We start from the raw sequence: 19,843 nt of genomic DNA on the forward strand, positions 1-19,843 counted from the left end.
TGTCTTTAATCCCAGCACTTGGGGGTGGGGGGCAGGCTAATCTTGATGAGTGTAAGGCCAGCTGAATCTACGTAGTGACTCTCAGGATAGCCAGACCTATATAGTGGGACCCTGCCTCAAAACACCAGAGAGAGGAAGAGAGATCACATAATGTCATAGCAAGAGACCAGGAAGGAAAAAGATTTCATCAAGAGAACACCCAATAGGGCAATCTGAGTTTTCTCCTTCTAAACTCAGAGCTTCCTTCTTCAAGGCCAGTTAGTCTATGGGGCTTTGTTTTCAGCCCTAGAACAATCAGCTCATTGTGTGAGCAGTTATCACCCAAACAACAATCTATTTATCTTTAGTGTAAAAATACATTTCATTACAGATAGTGTACTATTTTTTGTATGCTGTATGTCTTGCAGTACAATAAACTATCTGTATGTTAAATGCAAGCCTCATGTGACTTTAAATGTATATATGTTATATTTGTGTATGTATATATGCATACACTTTTCCAAGAGGGTATTTTAAACAGTAGGTCCATTTTTGAAAAGTAGTTAAAGGATAGTATGTTCTAGGAATAAACAAGTATGTGCTAATCATACCTTCACTGGAGTTATACAGTCAAATAGAAATGCATCAAAAATTATAAAACATTTTCTATTTAAAAATGGGGTACAGAGCTAAACAAAGAATTCTCAACTAAGGAATACAAAATGTCTGAGAAGAACCTAAAGAAATGTTCAACATCACTAGACATCAGAGAAATACAAATCAAAACATCCCTGAAATTCCACCTCACACCAGTCAAGAAAGGCTAAGATAAAAAACTTAGGCAACTGCAGATGCTGGTGAGAATGTTGAGAAAGAGTAACAGTCCTACATTGTTGGTGGAGTTGTAAGCTGGTACAACCACTCTAGAAATTAGTCTGGCAGTTCCTCAGAAAATTTGACATAGTACTACCTGAGGACCCAGATATACCACTCTTGGACATATACCCAAAAGATGCTCCAACATATAACAAGGTCACAATGTCCACCATATTTATAGCAGCCTTATTTATAATAGCCAGAAACTAGAAAGAACCCAAATGTCCTTTAACAAATACAGAAAATGTGGCACATTTTATACAATGCAGTGTAACTCAGCTATTAGAAACCATGACTTCATGAAATTCCTAGGCAAACTAGCAGCTATCATCCTGAGTAAGGTAACCCAGTCACAAAAGAACACACATGGTATGCACTCACTGATTACTGAATACTAGTCCAAAAACTCAGACTACCCAAGAAACAATTCACAGAACTTATGTAGTTCAAAAAGAAGGAAGGTCAGAATGTGCATGCCTCAGTCCTTAGAAGGAAGAACAAAACACTCATGGGAGGAAATACAGAGACAAATAGAGGAGCAGGGATTGAAGAAAAGATCACTCAGAGACTGCCTCACCTGGGAATCCACCCCATATGCAGCCACCAAACTCAAGCACTATTGCTGTTATTAAGAAGTGCTTACTGATAGGAACCTGATAAGGATGCCCCTGCAGAGGCTGTGCCAGAGTCATACAGATACAGAGGAGGATGCCTGCAGCTAAGCATAGGACTGAACACCAGGGACCCCAATGAAAGAGCTAGAGAAAGGACTGAAGGAGCTGAAAGGGTCTGCAATCTCATGGGAAGCACAACATTATCAACCAACCAAACCTTCCAGAGCTTCCAGGTACCAACCACTGAGTACACATGGAGAGACACATGGCCCAGTTGCATATATAACAGAGGATAACATTGTCTGGCATAAATAAAAGAAGAGGCCTTTGGTTCAGCGAAGGCTCATTTTCCCAGTATAGGGGAACGCCAGTGCGCTGGGGTGGAGAGTTGGGTGAGGGAGCACTTTAATGGAAGCATGTAGAAGAAGAGGGGGCATGAGGGTTGGGGGAAAAGAATAATATTTGGAATGTAAATACAGAAAATATTCAATAAAATAAATAAAATTGTTTCATTTGTACATCACAATTTTCTTCATTTCAGATTATTTTTTACCCATTTTAGTGAGATATAATTTGTATCCCATAAAATGAGTTTGTAAGTTTATAATTTATTTAAGAAATCTAGTAATAAAGCTGTAGAACCCTAATAAATAAAAACAATATTTCCTAAATTTGGGTCAGAATCACTCCTGTTTGTCTTCTCTTCCTTAATATGACTGTATCTGGAGCTGAAAGCTTTTGAATATTTTGATTTAAATGTCATAATCTCATAAAATATGCTTATTGTAAGCCAAAGATTTATTTTATAAGATAATAAATTGAATTAATTATAACAGAAGACTGCTTTCCTACTGATATTTAATGTAAACAAGATCATCAAAGGCAACTGAAAGAATCATCAATGAAGGAGAGATGAGTTTGAATAGTGGAGCCTGGTTCTTCTCTCTCTTGCTTTGCTACGGATGGCTACTTTCTCCCCATGTGGCGTCAGGCAAAGCTGTTTATATTGACTGTATCAACTTCTGCATTTTTCCTACATTGATCTACTTGAATTTACAGATTTGAAATTGGGCATTATCTGACCCTGCTACCATTCTGGCCAAAGACACCATAAACACTTTTAGTCACCTAGACTCGTCCAATAGAATTGTAAGTTATAAATAAGTAATCCCTTCTCCTCAATTTGCATCTTCTATGTAAATCTCATGTCTCTGCACCAAACTATCACCTATAAAGTTCACACTTAGTACTTGAGATCATCATTCACATATCCAGTAAACACTGCAGTCTCAAAAATGTACACATTGCATCTGGGTATCTCTGTCCTTTTTCTCCAGAAACTTCATATTACTGAAAGAATGACAATGGTATCACTGGAGACAGCAATTCAAAAACAAACAAGGAAACAGAAAACAAAACACAAACCCCAAACAAGACAAACACTCAAAAACAAACAAAGCAAAACTAAACAAAATAAAAACCCTGGAAAACCTGTAGGATCAGCTTCATCTCTTGCTTATGTGATTCATGAACTTAAATATAGATCCAGAATCTAACACTTTTTCTTATTGGTCCATCATCCAATATATTTTTGATGCAGAACCATTAGTCATGTAACAGTTATGAATACCACTGGAGGAGAGCTTACCTTTACAAGTGCTTTTACCCAGCAGGTCACTGACTTACTAGAGATCTTCAAGAGGAGGGCCGAGGATCTTGCCCCAATAGAGAGGAATTCTGCAGGTCCATGATGTTCTGTGCAAACACCTAAGCTCTTGCAGCCTTCACATTGCATTTCAGCTTCTCCATTAAAACCTGTGTTTGTTTCCAGGGCTTTCCCTGCTAAGCAGTTTTCTCAGGGTGTGCTGTGCATGCAAGCCTGTATTGCAATTGTTTTTGAGAGAAATGGCACAAGAATCTTCCTTCCAAGAATATAAGAATCCAGAGAGTTGTGATTTTGCTTATTTTATTTTTTCCTTATCTCAAGGGTTTAGAACCTATTATGGAGAAGTAGAGGCACTCTAAATAAATCAGGCTCTTGATGAGTTCTCTCTGTGTGTGTGTCAGTGTATCTCCCTCCCTTCCTCCCCGTCTCTCTTCTTTTTCAAGGTAGGGTACCATGGTGTAGCTCTGGCTCTCCTGGATCTCAGTATGTAGAAAAGGCTGGCCTCAAACTCACAGAAATTCACCTGCCTCTGTCCCCTGAGCACTGGGATAAAAGGAACGCACCACAACACCTGCCTCATTAATTTAAAAGGTCCCTAAAACAACAATTGACTTCAATGAAGGACAGATTTCCTTCTATCGCTACATTGACCTAACACATTGTAAATGTTTCTTAACTGTTTGCACAATGAACAAATGAAAAAATAAAACTGGCATTGTGCCAAAGAATTAAGTTCACTTTGCTTCATTTTTTCCTGATACTCTTTGTCCACTGTCGTGCTCTGGAGATCTACAAGCATTTAATTTCCAAGAGAAATGGCAAATAGAATCTGAAATTAAATATTCTTTAGTTAACTCTCTCATTGTTCTCTTTAACGTTTCTCTATTCTTCCTTTAAATACCAACCTGAAGCAATGTCCCCCTTAAATCCATCTCTGTTGTCTTGAAGGAAGGTGGGAATTGGATTGATTTGAGAATCCTGTATGCAAATGTCTCCAAACAAGCTTTTCCAAATCCGAACGCAGTCTTTTTCTAAAGGGAGACCACACCGACAGTCCCACAAAACGGTCTGTCTCAGGCTCTGTCTTAGGCCCACACACATCAGTCGGCTACTAAGAGTGTGACAATGCGCTGTTCCCGTGCCACAGGCTTTCTTGAAGTTCTCATGGAGCAGAGCGCATTGCTCAGATTCCTGGCAGGCCGCTGCAGCCCGGACACAGTCACCCCCTCTTAGAGCATGTAAAGATGTTTCTCTCTTTGGGAACCATCGGGTCATATTTGACCTTGGCACCACATCGGAAGGCAGTGGGGACGTCTCCTCTATGTACAGAATAAAAGAACGGTTCAACGTTAAGTTCTTTTACCCTTCAGGTATTCATCAGCTCTTTAGATACGTTTTAATAGTATTCTACTTTCAAAATATTGGAAAATCATTTCGAGGGAATGATTTCAAATGATCTGTAATTTAGGAAAACTGAGACGATAAGTTTCAATTGTGGATGTACATAACGTTATTACTGAGTTTTTCCTGTAAATACATTGCCTTTGTTTACCCTTGTCTACATTACATTTTGATAACTGTCACAAATTTTAATTAACTTAAATGTGTAAATTTAATATATTGTTCATAAAATTTTTATGGGTTCAATTTTTTTCTGGAAAAGTGTCTTTATTTAAGAGTCTCTCACATTTTTTTTTTTATTTCTCCCCTTACAAATTTTAGGAGTATTTTTTTCCTAACTCCCTTAGCTCCTCATATAACTTTAATTCCACATTTACACTATTTATTCATAAAATAAGACAGGGTAAATTAAAATATTTACATAGTTATAATTTATACTTTGCTTTTATGTGTTTATAAAGTAAATTACTATTTTGCCACTCTGAATTATCAATTTTCACCCTTTGGAAGCTATTTTAGTCTTCATAGAGCCAGTAACTCATACTGTGTTCATTCCATAGACAGAAGAGGAGAAATACAACTTCCCCGTAAAGCTCTGCGTTAGTATAGGCCTTGGGGTATGTTTCCAAAACATCTGTCTTCCTCTGAGGTACTTCAGCTTACTTCCCTGGTAAGCATCTCCCGGACATTCACATTCCTTCAGCATCTTTTTCCTAGTGGATTGTGCTACCCCGACTTATGCTTTAAAGGCTCTATTTATTACTATTACTATTTTTATTAGTTATTATTACATAAATGTCCCTCACACTCTCATTTTTCATAGTTAATGTCATAGTTCAAGATAATTGCAATATAACTAACTTCATGCTATGAAAATGTTTAATTATAATCTGCTATGATTATCAACATAAAACTTGTCCTTACTTATAACTACGGACTGTGTTTTGTAACAGCCACTATTGTAGCAGGTGAATATTTTTTTCAAGTAAGAGCTCACCACAAATTGCTGTAAGACAGATCCTTTAATAAGAATAGAGACCACGTTGGCTAGTAGCCTGGGAATGCTCATTAATATATATATATATATGTAAATGAAGGCTGCCCTCATAAATTAGTTCCTCATATCCATCATTAAATTTTTAATAAGCTTTACATCTACTTAAACATCAATTTTTAATGATATACATAAGCTATAACTACAAATATATATATGTATGTATGAACTAAACCAGGTTAAATTATATAATTCTAATAAATGTCTATTTTACTCTATGACATTAGCCACTAAATTGCTTTACTCAGCTTTATACCCATGTGCACCAGGTCCTAGTTTGTCTTATCTATATTAACTAAATCATAAATATCTTATGAATCAATATATGATTTTGATGTTCAAACGTTTTTGGGAAATGTTTATGTAATGTATTTCATGATAGTATGTTAAGTTTCAGTTACTCTTCTGGAATCTTTGGCACTATCAAAATTGCCCAAACTTGAAAATGCAGGTGTGAATGTACCTGGAAGCACTTTGGTGATGCCAAGAAGAGAGAAAGAGGTGATTGGTTTTGTAGTTGGTTGTTGTTATTGTGTTTTGTTTTGTTGGGGTGTTCTTTTTGTTTTTTTCCCCCTGCAGTGTGATCAAAGGCCATGTGGGAAGTACTGAAACTGACCTGGACCTAGAGGTGAGAGCACAGCTGTCAGAGCACAGCTGTCAGGAACGTTTTCTCTCTAAGAGAGTCGTAGACAGGCTGCTAAGAGCTCATTGGAACTGCAGCCCTCAAATAGTCTGAATTTCTGTTCTGTGAAAATGGTCTTTGCATGTGACATACTTTCAACCTCTTTGAATTTGTATGTACATGTTACCTGATGCTATTTTGTAAAAATGGAATGAGGGTGGTTATTAAGTTAAGAGTTTTTTGTTTTGTTTTGTTTTGTTTTGTCCGCCCCCCCCCCCCGATACATTCTTTATGGTTGTAAAAAGAAAAAAAAGAAAGAAAAAAAATATAAGGGATTTTGCTTTAGGGTAAGAGACTGGTGGCTTGTAAGATCAGAATTTACCTTGAAAACACTGATAAAAATTTGGACACATTTTTCGTAATTATAGAAATATTCCTGGGAGTTGAAACCAGGGCTTAATACCAGGCTAGTTGACTGTCATTGAGCTTTAGCCCCAGGATTTTCTATCTTTGTTTTCTTTTTTTTTTCTCTCTTCTCCTCTTTTCTTCTCTCTTTCTTTCTCCCACCCTCCCTGCCTTCCTTTCTTTTCCTTCCTTCTTTCCTTCCTTCTTTCTTTCTTTCTTTCTTTCTTTCTTTCCTTCCTTCTTTTCTTCCTTCCTTCCTTCCTCTTGTTCTTTTTTACGTTCCTTTTCACTCTGTGACAGCTCTCCTCCAAGGTGCTACGGTGGCTGCACTCACTTTGTAGCCCAGGTAAGTCTTAAACATGAAATTCTCTTGCTTTGGCCTCCTGAGAACCCAGGATTATAGGCCTGTGTCCCCAGCTGATCCAAAGTAATAGAGTTGGTAAAGTAAATGTTGAATAGTAAAAAACCCTAAAAAACATCTTTAAAATGTTAGGCGATAAAAATATAGTTTATTAATATCTCCTCAGTAACTCATGCTGAAATCTGTTTAGTAGTGATTATTTGTGATATTTTTGTAATATGTGGAGTATTTTTTAAAAATATTTTCAAAAATATATGAAGATCTGCCAGCATGGGAAAATTAAGAAATCAAAATAGAAATATTGAAATTTTGCTGTAAAAACAAAGAGTTTATTCTCTTGGAAAAAAACACTGAGTTACTATTTGAGTAAACGTTTCAAATGATTCCAACTCAGTCTACTTGTAACCTGAAACAAGGAAGGAAGACACTAATTAATTAATGGTATCATCTTTACTACCCATTGGACTGACTTCCTAGTGTGTCTGTAACTATTTACTACTTTTCTTTGTCTTCATTGTTCTGGCTTTTGAGATGTGATAATTCACAGTTTCCCTCCCTATTGCTAAATGAAAGAAAGAACATGGACTGTGGAAAGAACTTGTAGGAAGAATAGGGAGGGGACAAGGGCTGGCGAAGGTAGGTGTTATGGTAAGGAGATTCACTCTCCCAAGTAGTCCTTAATCAACTTGACAACTTGTGGGTTCCTCAATTAAATTGTAAGATTTTTCTAGCAAGTGTCATTCTTCATAATTTTTTAATATAGTGTCACACTCAAAGCCAGCTGGTCACCAAGTCTTCAGGATTATAATTCATAATTCCACTGAAGTATATTTTATAATTCTCAGAACCACTGTGTTAACTGGAAATTGTGTCACCTCCCCTAAATTTGAACAGGTGACCTCTCACCTTTTTTCCTTTTATAGTCTCTTCTAATCCCCAGATGTGACATTTTCTTTTTGAAAAGTCGGTTCTGCGTTTATCTGTTAAGTTCACTACAGCTCCTCACAGCAAAGCATTAAATCTAATCTCTTTGGAAGATGGTTCAGTTTTCTTGCTTTATAGCATCTGGTTTCTTTCTCACACGAGATGCTTCTGCATCTTCCAATCGAGCAGAACAAAGGATCTGTTGTGCCCGAAATGTTTGCTGCTTCATTTTATTACCTCTGCTTACAACTATCTTTTCATTTTCCCTCCCTAATGAGCCCAGTTCACCCTCCTTCTATTGCTTTTATGAAGTGTTTGAAGTCATAGTTATTCCCTCTGCTAGGATGTGAAGTACTCTATGTTCATGCTCATTGCAGATGAGCGCATGACCCTTCTGTAGAGCACAGCACGGTCTGCAAGGGGATACTTGGCATTTTCCCCTTTAATTCAAGCTTAAGATAATCTGAAATGGGGCTCCATGTTAAGGATAGGCTCCAATAAATGGTTCTAAGCCATGGTTACACGAATGACCCTAGTTAAACTCAGTGGGCAAGGGGAGAAAAAAAAGAGAAAAGAAAGGGAAAAGAAAATAAATGGAAGAAAGAAACAGAGAGGGTTAATAGGATGGAAGAGGGATTGATTGGATAGGGTAGAGGTTACCATAATCAGAATATACTCATGCTGAATAGTTTCTGTCAATCTGACACAAGCTAGAGTCTTCTAGGAAAAGCCAGCCTCGGCTGAGAAAATGTCTCCATCAGGGAAGTCTACAGGGAAGTTTGTGTGACACTGTAGAACAGCCAATTAAAGCTTATTCCTGATTACCTTATAAAAATGAGACTCAGGCTATGGTTATTTTATTTGGCTTTCACAATTACTGGTGTGTTGGGGGGGTCACCCCTAATCTACTCTTCTAACTACTGGCCTGACTATCTCCTCAGAGGTGTACCCAAATACTTGTTGTTTCTTTTGTCCATATGCTCATGGTTCCTCTCCCCTCATGGTGGCTTCCTCCCCGCTCTCATTCTTCCTCCTCCCTTCTCTTTGTCTCCCACAGCCAGGCTATTGCAAACACACCCTCCTCAAATCCCCCAGTAATTGGCTGTAAATAAAACCGAACAATTTTATTTACAGTCACTCATAGGCCTAGACCTACATAGGTATAGAATTCAGCATTACAATACATAGCAACAGACCAAAACTCAACAGGACACTTTCTTCAATAATGTTTGATGAGGGAAGGTCCAGCCTACTGTGAATGGTGCCATCCCCAGGCGAATAATCCTAGGCTATCCAAGAAAGCAGGTTGAGATTGCCGAGGGAAGCAAGCCAGTAAGCCTAACTCCTCCATGGACTGACTATCTTTTGTTTCCTGCCTTTATGTTCCTTCTTTGAGCTTTCTTTCTTTCTTTGGTGATATACTCTAAAGTATTAGCCAAACAAACCCTTTCCTCCCCAAGATTGTTCTGGTTATAGTTTTTATTCCAGCAGCAGAAAAGCTCACTAGAAGAGAAAGTGTTTCTAGATAGGAAGATGTTGATGTAATGGAGCTGATTGTGTGTTTAGGGAATTATTCTAGTAGCCTTTGTAATTAAGGGCTAGAAAAGCCATGGCGTGCTCGGAGCTTAGTGACCTGTTCTGTGGGATCTCGTCGGGTATGACTGAGAACAATACAGACAATGAAGGGCAGCTTGAGAAGCTTCAGATAGGAGTTGTGATCCTTCAAAGATTCCATTGAATCCTTTTGTGTGACAGAGGCTACCACATATTTGCTTCGGTTTGTTTTGGTTTTATGTTTGTTTTGACAGCATGAAGCAGTCATGGCAAGCAACTGAGGCTTGGCACCATGTGATTAGGATGGAGTCTTATTGAGAATCCAGGAGGCCACTTGCCAGGGTTCAGCCTTAGTTGAAGTGTAGGTCTGAGGATTGAAGGGGTCCTGGAGAGAAGCTGAGGTATGCTACCAAGTACCAGAGTCCAAATCCCTAAAGAGAAGCCAGATGCCTATTGGTGGTTGTTCTGCCTCAGTTACAGGAGACATCCCAGCACATTGGAGATGCATGTGATGTCCATCAAAAGATAGCAGTATGCTTGGGACTAGGCTATAAGGTGAGCTGTGGGTCCTGAGGATGGCAAAGGCAGAGATGAGGAGCTTCTTGAGCTCTATGGGGTCCAGAAAATTAAGAATGAGTCCCAGACTCAGACACTGAGTTAGTTAAATTTTTAGAGTTCAGCTTTACTTTGACCTAACTGCAACTGTGACCTGCGTTTTCCCTTTTGGAAAAATAAAACTTGTCAAAAACAAATTTATTCAATGTAAAAAGAACAGTTCTACCAAGGCTTTTTATAAGATTACCTAAGCCGAGTACAAAGGCAATTTTTTTTTTATTTTTGTATTATTATGTATTATTAGTTAGGGTTTTACTGCTGTGAACAGATACCATGATCAAGGCAATTTAATTGGGGTTGGCTCACAAGTTCAGAGGTTCAATCCATTATCATCAAGGTGGGGGAGCATAGCAGCATCCAGGCAGGCATGGTACAGGAGGAATTGAAAGTTCTACATCTTCATCTGAAGGCTGCTAGTAGAAGAGACTGGGCATCCTCAGACAGCTGGGAGGGGGTCTCCAAGCGCACCCCCAGAGTGACACACTACCTTCAACAAGGCCACACCTTCTACTAGTGCCACTCCCTGGGATGAGCATGTGCAAATTATCACAATGTTTTATTATTCTAATCATAAAATGTTATATTTTATTTATTTGTTGAAATTTTGGTACATATTTACAAAACATTCTGATCCTATCCACTCCTTATAAGTTTCTCTAACTTCCCATAAAACCCACCAAAGTGTCTCACTCCAGACTTCATATATTCTCTCTCCTTTATTAATATTATTAGTAGCTCATAGAGTCAAATGAAATGCTTTCTGGAAAATGGGTATTGAAACATCCACTGGAAAAACTACCAGCACCAATATCTCCAGACAAAGGTGATTGTCTCTGTGTTACTAACCACCAAGTTCCAACAACTTCAATATCTCCAGACAAAGGTGATTCTCTCTGTGTTACTAACCACCAAGTTCCAACAACTTCAATATCTCCAGACAAAGGTGATTCTCTCTGTGTTACTGACCACCAAGTTCCAACAACTTCAATATCTCCAGACAAAGGTGATTCTCTCTATGTTACTGACCACCAAGTTCCAACAACTTCAATATCTCCAGACAAAGGTGATTGTCTCTGTGTTACTAACCACCAAGTTCCAACAACTTCAATATCTCCAGACAAAGGTGATTGTCTCTGTGTTACTAACCACCAAGTTCCAACAACTTCAATATCTCCAGACAAAGGTGATTGTCTCTGTGTTACTAACCACCAAGTTCCAACAACTTCAATATCTCCAGACAAAGGTGATTCTCTCTGTGTTACTAACCACCAAGTTCCAACAACTTCAATATCTCCAGACAAAGGTGATTGTCTCTGTGTTACTAACCACCAAGTTCCAATAACTTCAATATCTCCAGACAAAGGTGATTGTCTCTGTGTTACTAACCACCAAGTTCCAACAACTTCAATATCTCCAGACAAAGTTGATTGTCTCTGTGTTACTAACCACCGAGTGCCAACAGCTCCTGTGCCAGGGGAGGGTGCTTCATGAGTTTCTCTCCTGCGCATGCTGGGATGTTGAGTGGCTTTGACTAGTAAGGGACTTGAGCAGGCACCTCTAGCTGGTATGGATTGAGTTGAGGATCAGCTTTGTCTGGTCCAGAGGACAGCATTCTCTCCCTCCCACCTTCCTGCATTTACATTCTTTCTCCTCTCTCTTCCTCCATGTTCTCTGAGCCATGATCTAAGAATGGGTTTATTACAGGTAATTCATCCACAGAAGAGCATTTGTTGCCATTTTTGTTAAAAAAAGGAAGTTGAAAATGAAGCACACACACACACACACACACACACACACACACACACACACACACAAACAAACTATCAATACATGAATAAAAAAGAAGACATTAGTGAAACCTGTAAAGACATTTAAAAAAATCAGAAGATGTTAAAAGGGGCAGATTACAGAGATCCACAGAGATAGAAGTCATAAAGAGTCACATAGAAACTAAGAAAACAAGCAAACTCTAATATCAATACATCAAATGGAAAATAAATTACAAAAACTAACTCATGGCACAGAAACTAGGCCAATTCTATGACATTAGATATACAAATTTACATTTTATATATCTCATGATGAATTGTGCAGATATAATACTCACTATTTAAACGTGTAAGTGAGGCAAGAGAGAATATCAGTTCTTTCTGTACTGTTCTCAAGTGTGGAGAAGAATGTACCTTCTGTTTATTTTTCACAGCTGGCATTAGACAGATAGCAGAATCCATAATACAAAATTATGCCAGTACCTTGCTTGAACTCAGGCATATAACCACTAAATATTAGCAATTTTAATAAGTTACACCACCGCAAATGGACACACATTGACTGAGTGGGGCTTAGGTTTGAAATAAAGAGTTGAATCAACACATGTCACCTGTCATATTGGTGCAGTTTCTCCCCAAGAGTTTGTTTATTGTACAGTGTAGGTCATCGGCACACAGACACTCTTTAAATTGAAAATTCTTTTCCACCAAGGACTGGATACTCAGGTTACAATTCAACGAATTATTTATCTTGCAGGAGTCACCTGGATTTCATAATCACATATAACACAGAAGATATTAGTCTGGACACAAATTTTTATTTTTTCCTCTCAAAGTGCTTTTAACATATCAACCCAAGAAATCAATAGATTTAGTGAGATTATCTTGCTTTGCTAAAGGTTCTTCATAAAAGTAACCACCCCTCCCAGATTTTTAACAATAAATAAAAATACTGTTGCCTACGGGGTGCATTTTACTATGTGAATATTAAATTTGTTATGGGGACAAATGTTAAAAGTACCAAGCCCTTTTGTCCTTAATTTACTCAGAGATCTCCAAAGAAGTCCTGTCTTTTGTCCCCCTAACACTGAGTCAACACTGGGAGGGTAGGAGGAAGGGGACTTGAGTGTAGTTTCAGGAAGGAAAGGGAAGAGGAAACAACATTTTAATTAAAATGCATAAATATTTAAAAGAATAAAATTAACCCTGGGGCAGGTATGCTGTTCCATAGTAGGCTATTGCCCTGCTGTGTAAATTGGGAAATTATGTCCCTCATGGGAAGGTTGGCAGAGGAAAAGTATGAGCTGACCCTAGCAGCTATGGCTGAAGGTATGTGATGTTGCCGTATAGCGAAACGCCAGTGTTTTCTGGTCAGTGATATTAAAGCTGATCGTACACAGGGTGACTTTATTCCAGTCTAGCCTAAGCTATCTTATCAAATTGACTATTTTGTTTGCTCTTTTTTCATAACCTGCTATTATATTATGCTTTTATTCTCAATTTTTATGAAAAGTTAAAGTTCTCCTAATACTTATAAAGCATCTTATAAGTAATGTTTAATAAAATAATCATTTATAATTATCAATATTTTATTTTCTGGTTTAAAAGTAGATTTCTTTTATCCTAATTTTTTATTTCTTATTTTGAAAAAAACCTAATTAAATTAGTTATTTTCTATATTTGCAGATATTTCTCTCTGCTTTACTTACAAAGTAATTTCTCAAGTATTGTAATATGCTGCAAATCACTCAGATTTATATAACAACATAATTTAGTTCTAATTAATGACATATTAAGTGTATTTTAACACATTTAAAGTTGCCTTAACAAATATAGATACACATTTCATCATCAAAAATATGTTTTTTAAAATTAACCTCTGACCTCTTCTTGAAACATTTTATAATGAGCAATTGCATGAGCACTTGGTTAGATAATTGTGTAAATATTTCTGTTTTTTTTTTCTCCAGGCCAGGGAAGAGAAGCTTTCTGGAGCATCCTGTAGAATCCTTGTGGTCCTGATGATGGAGACTCTGGTGTTGTTAGGACATTGCCACTGCCTTTCACCCAGAGCACTCTGTGTGGGAAGGGTGAGGGCCACTAACAAAATACTATTAAGCATTTATAGGTAGAGTGGAGCAGCCCCATGTCATGTAATACCTTTTCATTTCCCCTTTCAAATCTCTCATTGAAGTTGCACAATAAACATTAAATGTTTCATTATAACAATCGCAGTACAGAGATAATCAAATTTATAATAATGTTAGAATATAGTTTTGTAAAAGGCTTTGGCGTGACAACATCAAGGAAATATTTCTATCATCACATATTGCATAGTTGGCTTCTAGAGAGTGATAAATTACTCTCATCAATATTAACTCGGCTACTGGACCATTTGGATGACATTTGTTGATGTTTGACAAATACTGGACATTCATAGACAACTCTTAGCCAACCCCCAGCAACAAAACAAGCCAAAAAACTGGGGATATAAAAGAGGCTCAAGATTTCATGGAAATCTGAGAGCAGCTAACCCTATCATTGTACCCAGAGGTTGAAAAACCAGGTAATTCCATTTATCTCTTACCTGGCATTTTTTATTTGGCTGCCTCCTTCCAACTCTTAATCTCAAAATCTCTCAGAACTGCATTCAACGTTACTAATCGTCTGCACCCTTTAGAGACTGGGCCTCTGGATGCTTCCTTCCTCTCAGACCAGAACTCTGCTCTCGAAGGCTGAGGTGGAACTGAATTTCCATTTCATCATCTTCCTCTGCCTGAACACTTCTTACATGTTTCTGCAGTTTCTACAATCCTTGCTGTAACCCTGCCCATCCCTTCAAATGTTTGCACCATAGTGCAAGCTTTTAAAATATTTTAGTTTGTCCATGACATGGTAGGAATAAAAATAGTATACAAAATATCTTACAAATGGACAAAGAATACTTTTCAATCAAAAATATTTTTCTATTTAACCATGGATGAATTAACATAACTAAAGGGGTTCTTTGTAAAATTTTAGTCAAGTTCTGAGAAGTAGTCGTGTAATTGTAGGATCTTTTAGAGGAAAAAATTATTATTTTAAAGTTTTTGAAAGTTACTTTAAATGTCACTTTTCAAGGGCCCATTAATAATTAAGAGTGCTGTTTTGCAATGAAGTTTACTGACAACGAGCCAAGTATCAAGATTAAGTGGTGTTATTTAAAGTAAAAATAATTTAGCTCATATGCTTCTATAAGATAATATTGAATCTCACTGCTCTGTTGGAAAAATGAAATTATTTGTCTGGCCTTGAAACTCTGAGGTCTTTACCTGGAACAAGGCAGGTGTCTTCCATTGATCTCCATGACTGCCTGCAGCCGTTGGTATCAATTAAGCATCGCTGTATTAAACGCTCACAATCATTTGTTTGGGAGGAGGACTCATTTTCTGATGTTAGCCTCACAGCTTGAACAACAGGAAGAACGATAACAAGAAAACACCATGTTTGCAAGGTCACAGTGTGTGGAAATCACTGAGGAAGATTCTCAAATGAACAATCCAACAAAACCCCTAACCTGGAACTAGACCAAGCTCTGCCATTCCTGGGTCTATAACCAAAGACTCTTAAGTCCACAGGCCACAGAAATACTTACAGATCCACGCTTGTTGCTGTGCTGCAAGAGATTCTTAAGCAATGTTGGACAGTAGTCGTACACATCTTTAACCCTAGCACTTGGGATGAAGACGCAGGTGGATCTCTGAGTTCAAGGCCAGCCTGGTCTACAGAGTAGGTTCTAGGACAGCCGGGTCTACACAGAGAAACCCTGTCTCGAAACTGCTCCTCCCAAACGTTAAAAAACAAAAGATTCTTAAGCGAGATTAATGTTTGGCTGCTCTGCTCCTCTCCTTCCATTTATTCGTTTACTTACAATGTTGTTACCGCTACTGTTCCATCAAAAAAACCTCTAAAAAGATACCCATTCTAATTTATGTGTGCATGCCCATGGAGTCCAGAAGAGGGAGCCAGATCACCTGGAGCTGGTGGTAAAGTGACTGCAAGCTGCCCAAATGGACTGTGGGAACTCAGCTTACACCTTCATGGAGAACAGCGGGAACTTTTGAGCCCCTGAGCCATTTCTCCAACCCCTAAACTACTTTCTTTAAAAATGTTTTTAATCACTCCCTTAACATCAAATACAACACCTCTAACACTCATCCCTCAGTCTCTGGTTGTTTTGATGATCTCTTTAGAGTGGAGTCTGTCTCTTCTTCTGGAAATGTTCTCTTCCAGGTCTCTTGATGACTAGACCTTATAGAATCACTGGGGGAGGGAGAGCTTCCTGCTTAGTTCTCTTTTTAAGTTCTATCTTCCTTGTCGCCCCCTGACCCCCGCTCTTCATAGAGAAACCAATTTCTCTCATGGCTTGATGTGAAATATGTAGACTACGGATGTTCTAATATATACTTTAATCCTAAGACTGGCTTTAAACTCATGGTCCCTGTCTCAGATTTCCCAATGCTGTCATTGCAGTCATGCACCATCTCGTAAAAAACTCACTTAGAAAACTCACATCTGGTTGCGTGTCACCCTCCTCAGGTCCTGTGTGATCTCTTCCCTAAATCTGCTTTCCTTCCTTTCTCCTTTCTATGCCTTGTTGAAAACTCTATTTGAATTTCATACCGTTTTCTATACTCAATGATGCACTCAATGAACTAGAGAATTTATCTTAATGATCCAGCCCCCAAGAGTCGAAAACACCACTCTCTCGCTTCTTACTCTGCCTTACTTGTTCCTGGCCATAGTTTTAGACAATAGGAATTGGCTTTGTCATAACATGTAATTGTTTAATGCTGAACAGGAGCTGTGTAGGATGCAGAGATTTTTCAGTCCTAATAATGTTAGGAAGAAATTCCATTTTTTTTTTTTTTTTTTGTGTGTGTGTGCAACTTGGTGTCTGTGTGAATTTAGAAAAGATGAAAGCAAATGGCCACAGCCTTTCCACTGAAAACTTTGCGGAGGAAATGATATCCTTTGTGTAATCTGATATATTGCTGCAAAAGTAGAAAACTCCTAGATTTATCTTTATAACAAAACTATAAATACTAGAAACTAATAAAGAAGCAGGGAGACATTATTGGAGTGAGAAGAAGCAAAAGCTCTCAACACAAAAATTTCCGTAGAGACACTGAAAATGTGCAAAGGACCCTTCACTTTCTGGCTAATTTTCTTGGATTTGATTTATTTTGCTTTTCCTTTTAAAAAATGTAATTTAGAATAACATACATTATTTTCCTGGATCTTATTTAGCCCCATTCATCAACCACTATAGCTAACAGTAAAGAAAATATTCTGGTTTTGTTTATTAATATCCAGTGTGATCACAATTATCCCTCATACTGAAATTGAGACAGAGCCTAACATATCCTGAATAAAATATTAACTTTCATCAATCACATATCTACCAAATAGAGTTTTGTGGGTTGTCTGCTAAGTGAAAATGATTTAGACCAACTTCTTATAACAACCTAACCCAAAAGCGCTAAGCCCACACTTTACCTGTGGGCTGTGAGGGTTACTCAGGGGCAGGGTATTGAAGGCAGAGTTCAGTTTTTTCTCTCAACTCAGCCAATCATGATCATTAAGGTTGAAATTTAGATGGGTCTGTTTGTGTAGTTCTAGTTTTTAAAATCTGCTTTCAAAGCTAAATAGATATTTAAAACTTTGTCATATATACATAGTGTATGTATATATAGGACAGGTCTATTTTCAAGATATTCTTGCACATATAGGCGCTGCATAAATGTTAATAAATAGCCCAAAGTCATTTAGGTTGCTTTGCAGTACCAGGGGCAACGTGGGGAGCAATAAAATGCTTGTTTTTCTATCGAGCAAGAAAAAAGTGACTGCAGGTAAGTGTACATTTCTCAAAAGCATTAAATAATATCAAAGTACAAGGTAGTAACATTGAATAGCATTTCTTATTACATACCCCCATAAGCTTGGGCTCGATGGTACAGCATTCAGTTTATAAAGAGTTAATACGGTAACAAATTCAGAACTAGCAGCACAGTTCACTTACCAAGGAAAATGAACACTAGCATGTTGGACAACTTGAGCTGGTCACCTGGGAGAAAGGCAGATGAACCGACGCCAAGCAACATCCCAGCTGAAATTTCTGAATATCGGTTTCTGTGTCTGCCTTTGCTTCCTAAGAGCATATCCAGTTAGAGTCGGCTTCTGCTGTCACGAGGTCCTCACCAACCTGCTTTGAGCTGTGAACTTTCCTAATTATATACAAATTCAATTGTTCTCCTCGGTGTGTGAACACAGGATATTATGCTTCCAATAGAGCTTGCAAACCCAATAACCCGGGAAATGATGGATTCTCAGTACATCGGCTAGAACATTGAGCTTTGCCCCAAAATGGAACAGTCTTTTAAGAAATTTGACCATGAAGTCTCCTACTCATGAATAGTTCTCATAAAATTAGTTTCTTATAATGCAAGCAAATTAAAAATACAGAAAAGAAGCAAAGGCGACCAAGGGAAATTATTGCAAATCCAAGTTACATTCAAATGAGGAACCGACAATGCCTCATGTTTACAAATGCTTCAAAGCCCAAGATGACGAAAAACGATGCCACTTCTGTGATATGTCATTAGTCCTTCAAAACTTGGGGTGAAAAATGACTCTTTTTGGGGATGCATAACTTCTTTACAGGAAGTGAAGTATCCACCATTTCTGCCTCGATCTGTCTTGGATGCTGTAATTCACCACTTAAGTCTACAACCTCCTTGATGGGTGAGGAGACAGTTTCTCCTCTGATTCCTTTGTAAATCTGTGCCTAGTAAATAGAACATATTTTGTTTGGCAAGAACTTAAGGTAAAAATGGGCAAATGAAAAAAAAGCACCTGTTCCCACAGCCACATAATTTATTGTTTTTATTACGCTGTTAATGTTCATCTTACAGAAGACAAGTTAGATTTTATTTTCAGAATGCATAGTTTCCTCAAACCCAAAGAAACTATAACATTATAAATTATGTCTATAGATTTAGTAAATGACTTAATATCAGACATTACTTCTCTTAAAATGGATTGGTCAGATCATGGTTGTAAATCATAGTATGCTTGAATATATATTTTGTATAACAGAAGTCTCATTTGGCAACATTATACCCAGAGTTTGATTTAACAGGAGAAATACAGAACCAGAAATATTAATCTCCTGCCTTTCTGATGGCAAGAGTTAAAGCAAAGGTAACAGATGCCAATAATATACAAAATACAGCAATGAGTTTCATGAGAAGCCTCCAGAATCAGGATATGTAATTCACTGTAATGTTTTGGGAGAGGCAATTACACTGAGTTCCAAGGGGAAACAGGCCTAGACTCCACCTCCTGATGGAGAAGTTCCAGCACATCATTGCAAACACAGTATATGACATGAGATAGATCTTGGTGAGGCAGTAATTGGAAGATAAAACCTGGCATACCTTTTAAGCACCAACAGATTTCCCCATTGACTCATGCTGGGTCATTCTGTTATGCGATTAGACTTTAATATAAAACCTACTATAATTTCCATCATGTTCCTGCTGTTTTCATTACCTTCCCTCTCAGTTTAACCCCATGTTACACATTGTTCACCTTTTTCCTTCTGGTAACCATTGTGGTCCTCAAATACAGTAAATATATTAACCTCTGAGTTTAATTATCTTTCTTTCTCATCTGAGTATTCATACTAAGTAATTGAGAAAACAGTATTTCTCAATTTACTGGCTATATTACTCAAGGTTTTCTAGAGTATTGATACTTATAGAATCTCTGTCTCTCTCTGTGTGTGTCTTTGTCTTTTTGTCTTTCTGTCTCTTCATTTTCTGTTCATCTCTCTCTCTCTCTCTCTCTCTCTATTTATATATATATATATATAAAACAGGGTGTGTGAAAGAGAGAGATGGGGGATTTACTAAATGATTTACAGACTGTGATCTAGCTAATACAAAAATGGTTGCCACGGA

General features: G+C 37.7%; 1 protein-coding gene across 1 annotated transcript in view; it reads right to left on the reverse strand.

Annotated features, from left to right (window-relative positions):
• GFRAL (GDNF family receptor alpha like) overlaps positions 1-18,040 on the reverse strand; it is a gene marked incomplete at both ends in the record, with an annotated part of 44,110 nt that extends 26,070 nt beyond the window's left edge. The window contains 3 exons of the mRNA XM_080934346.1: positions 12,452-12,604; positions 15,152-15,286; positions 17,902-18,040. Of these exons, the coding sequence (XP_080790472.1) occupies positions 12,452-12,604; positions 15,152-15,286; positions 17,902-18,040 (427 nt within the window). The remainder of the gene's footprint in view (positions 1-12,451; positions 12,605-15,151; positions 15,287-17,901) is intronic.
• Between the last annotated feature and the right edge of the window lie 1,803 nt (positions 18,041-19,843).

Source organism: Micromys minutus (assembly GCF_963924665.1).
Source record: "Micromys minutus genome assembly, chromosome: 21".
Classification (NCBI taxonomy): domain Eukaryota; kingdom Metazoa; phylum Chordata; class Mammalia; order Rodentia; family Muridae; genus Micromys; species Micromys minutus.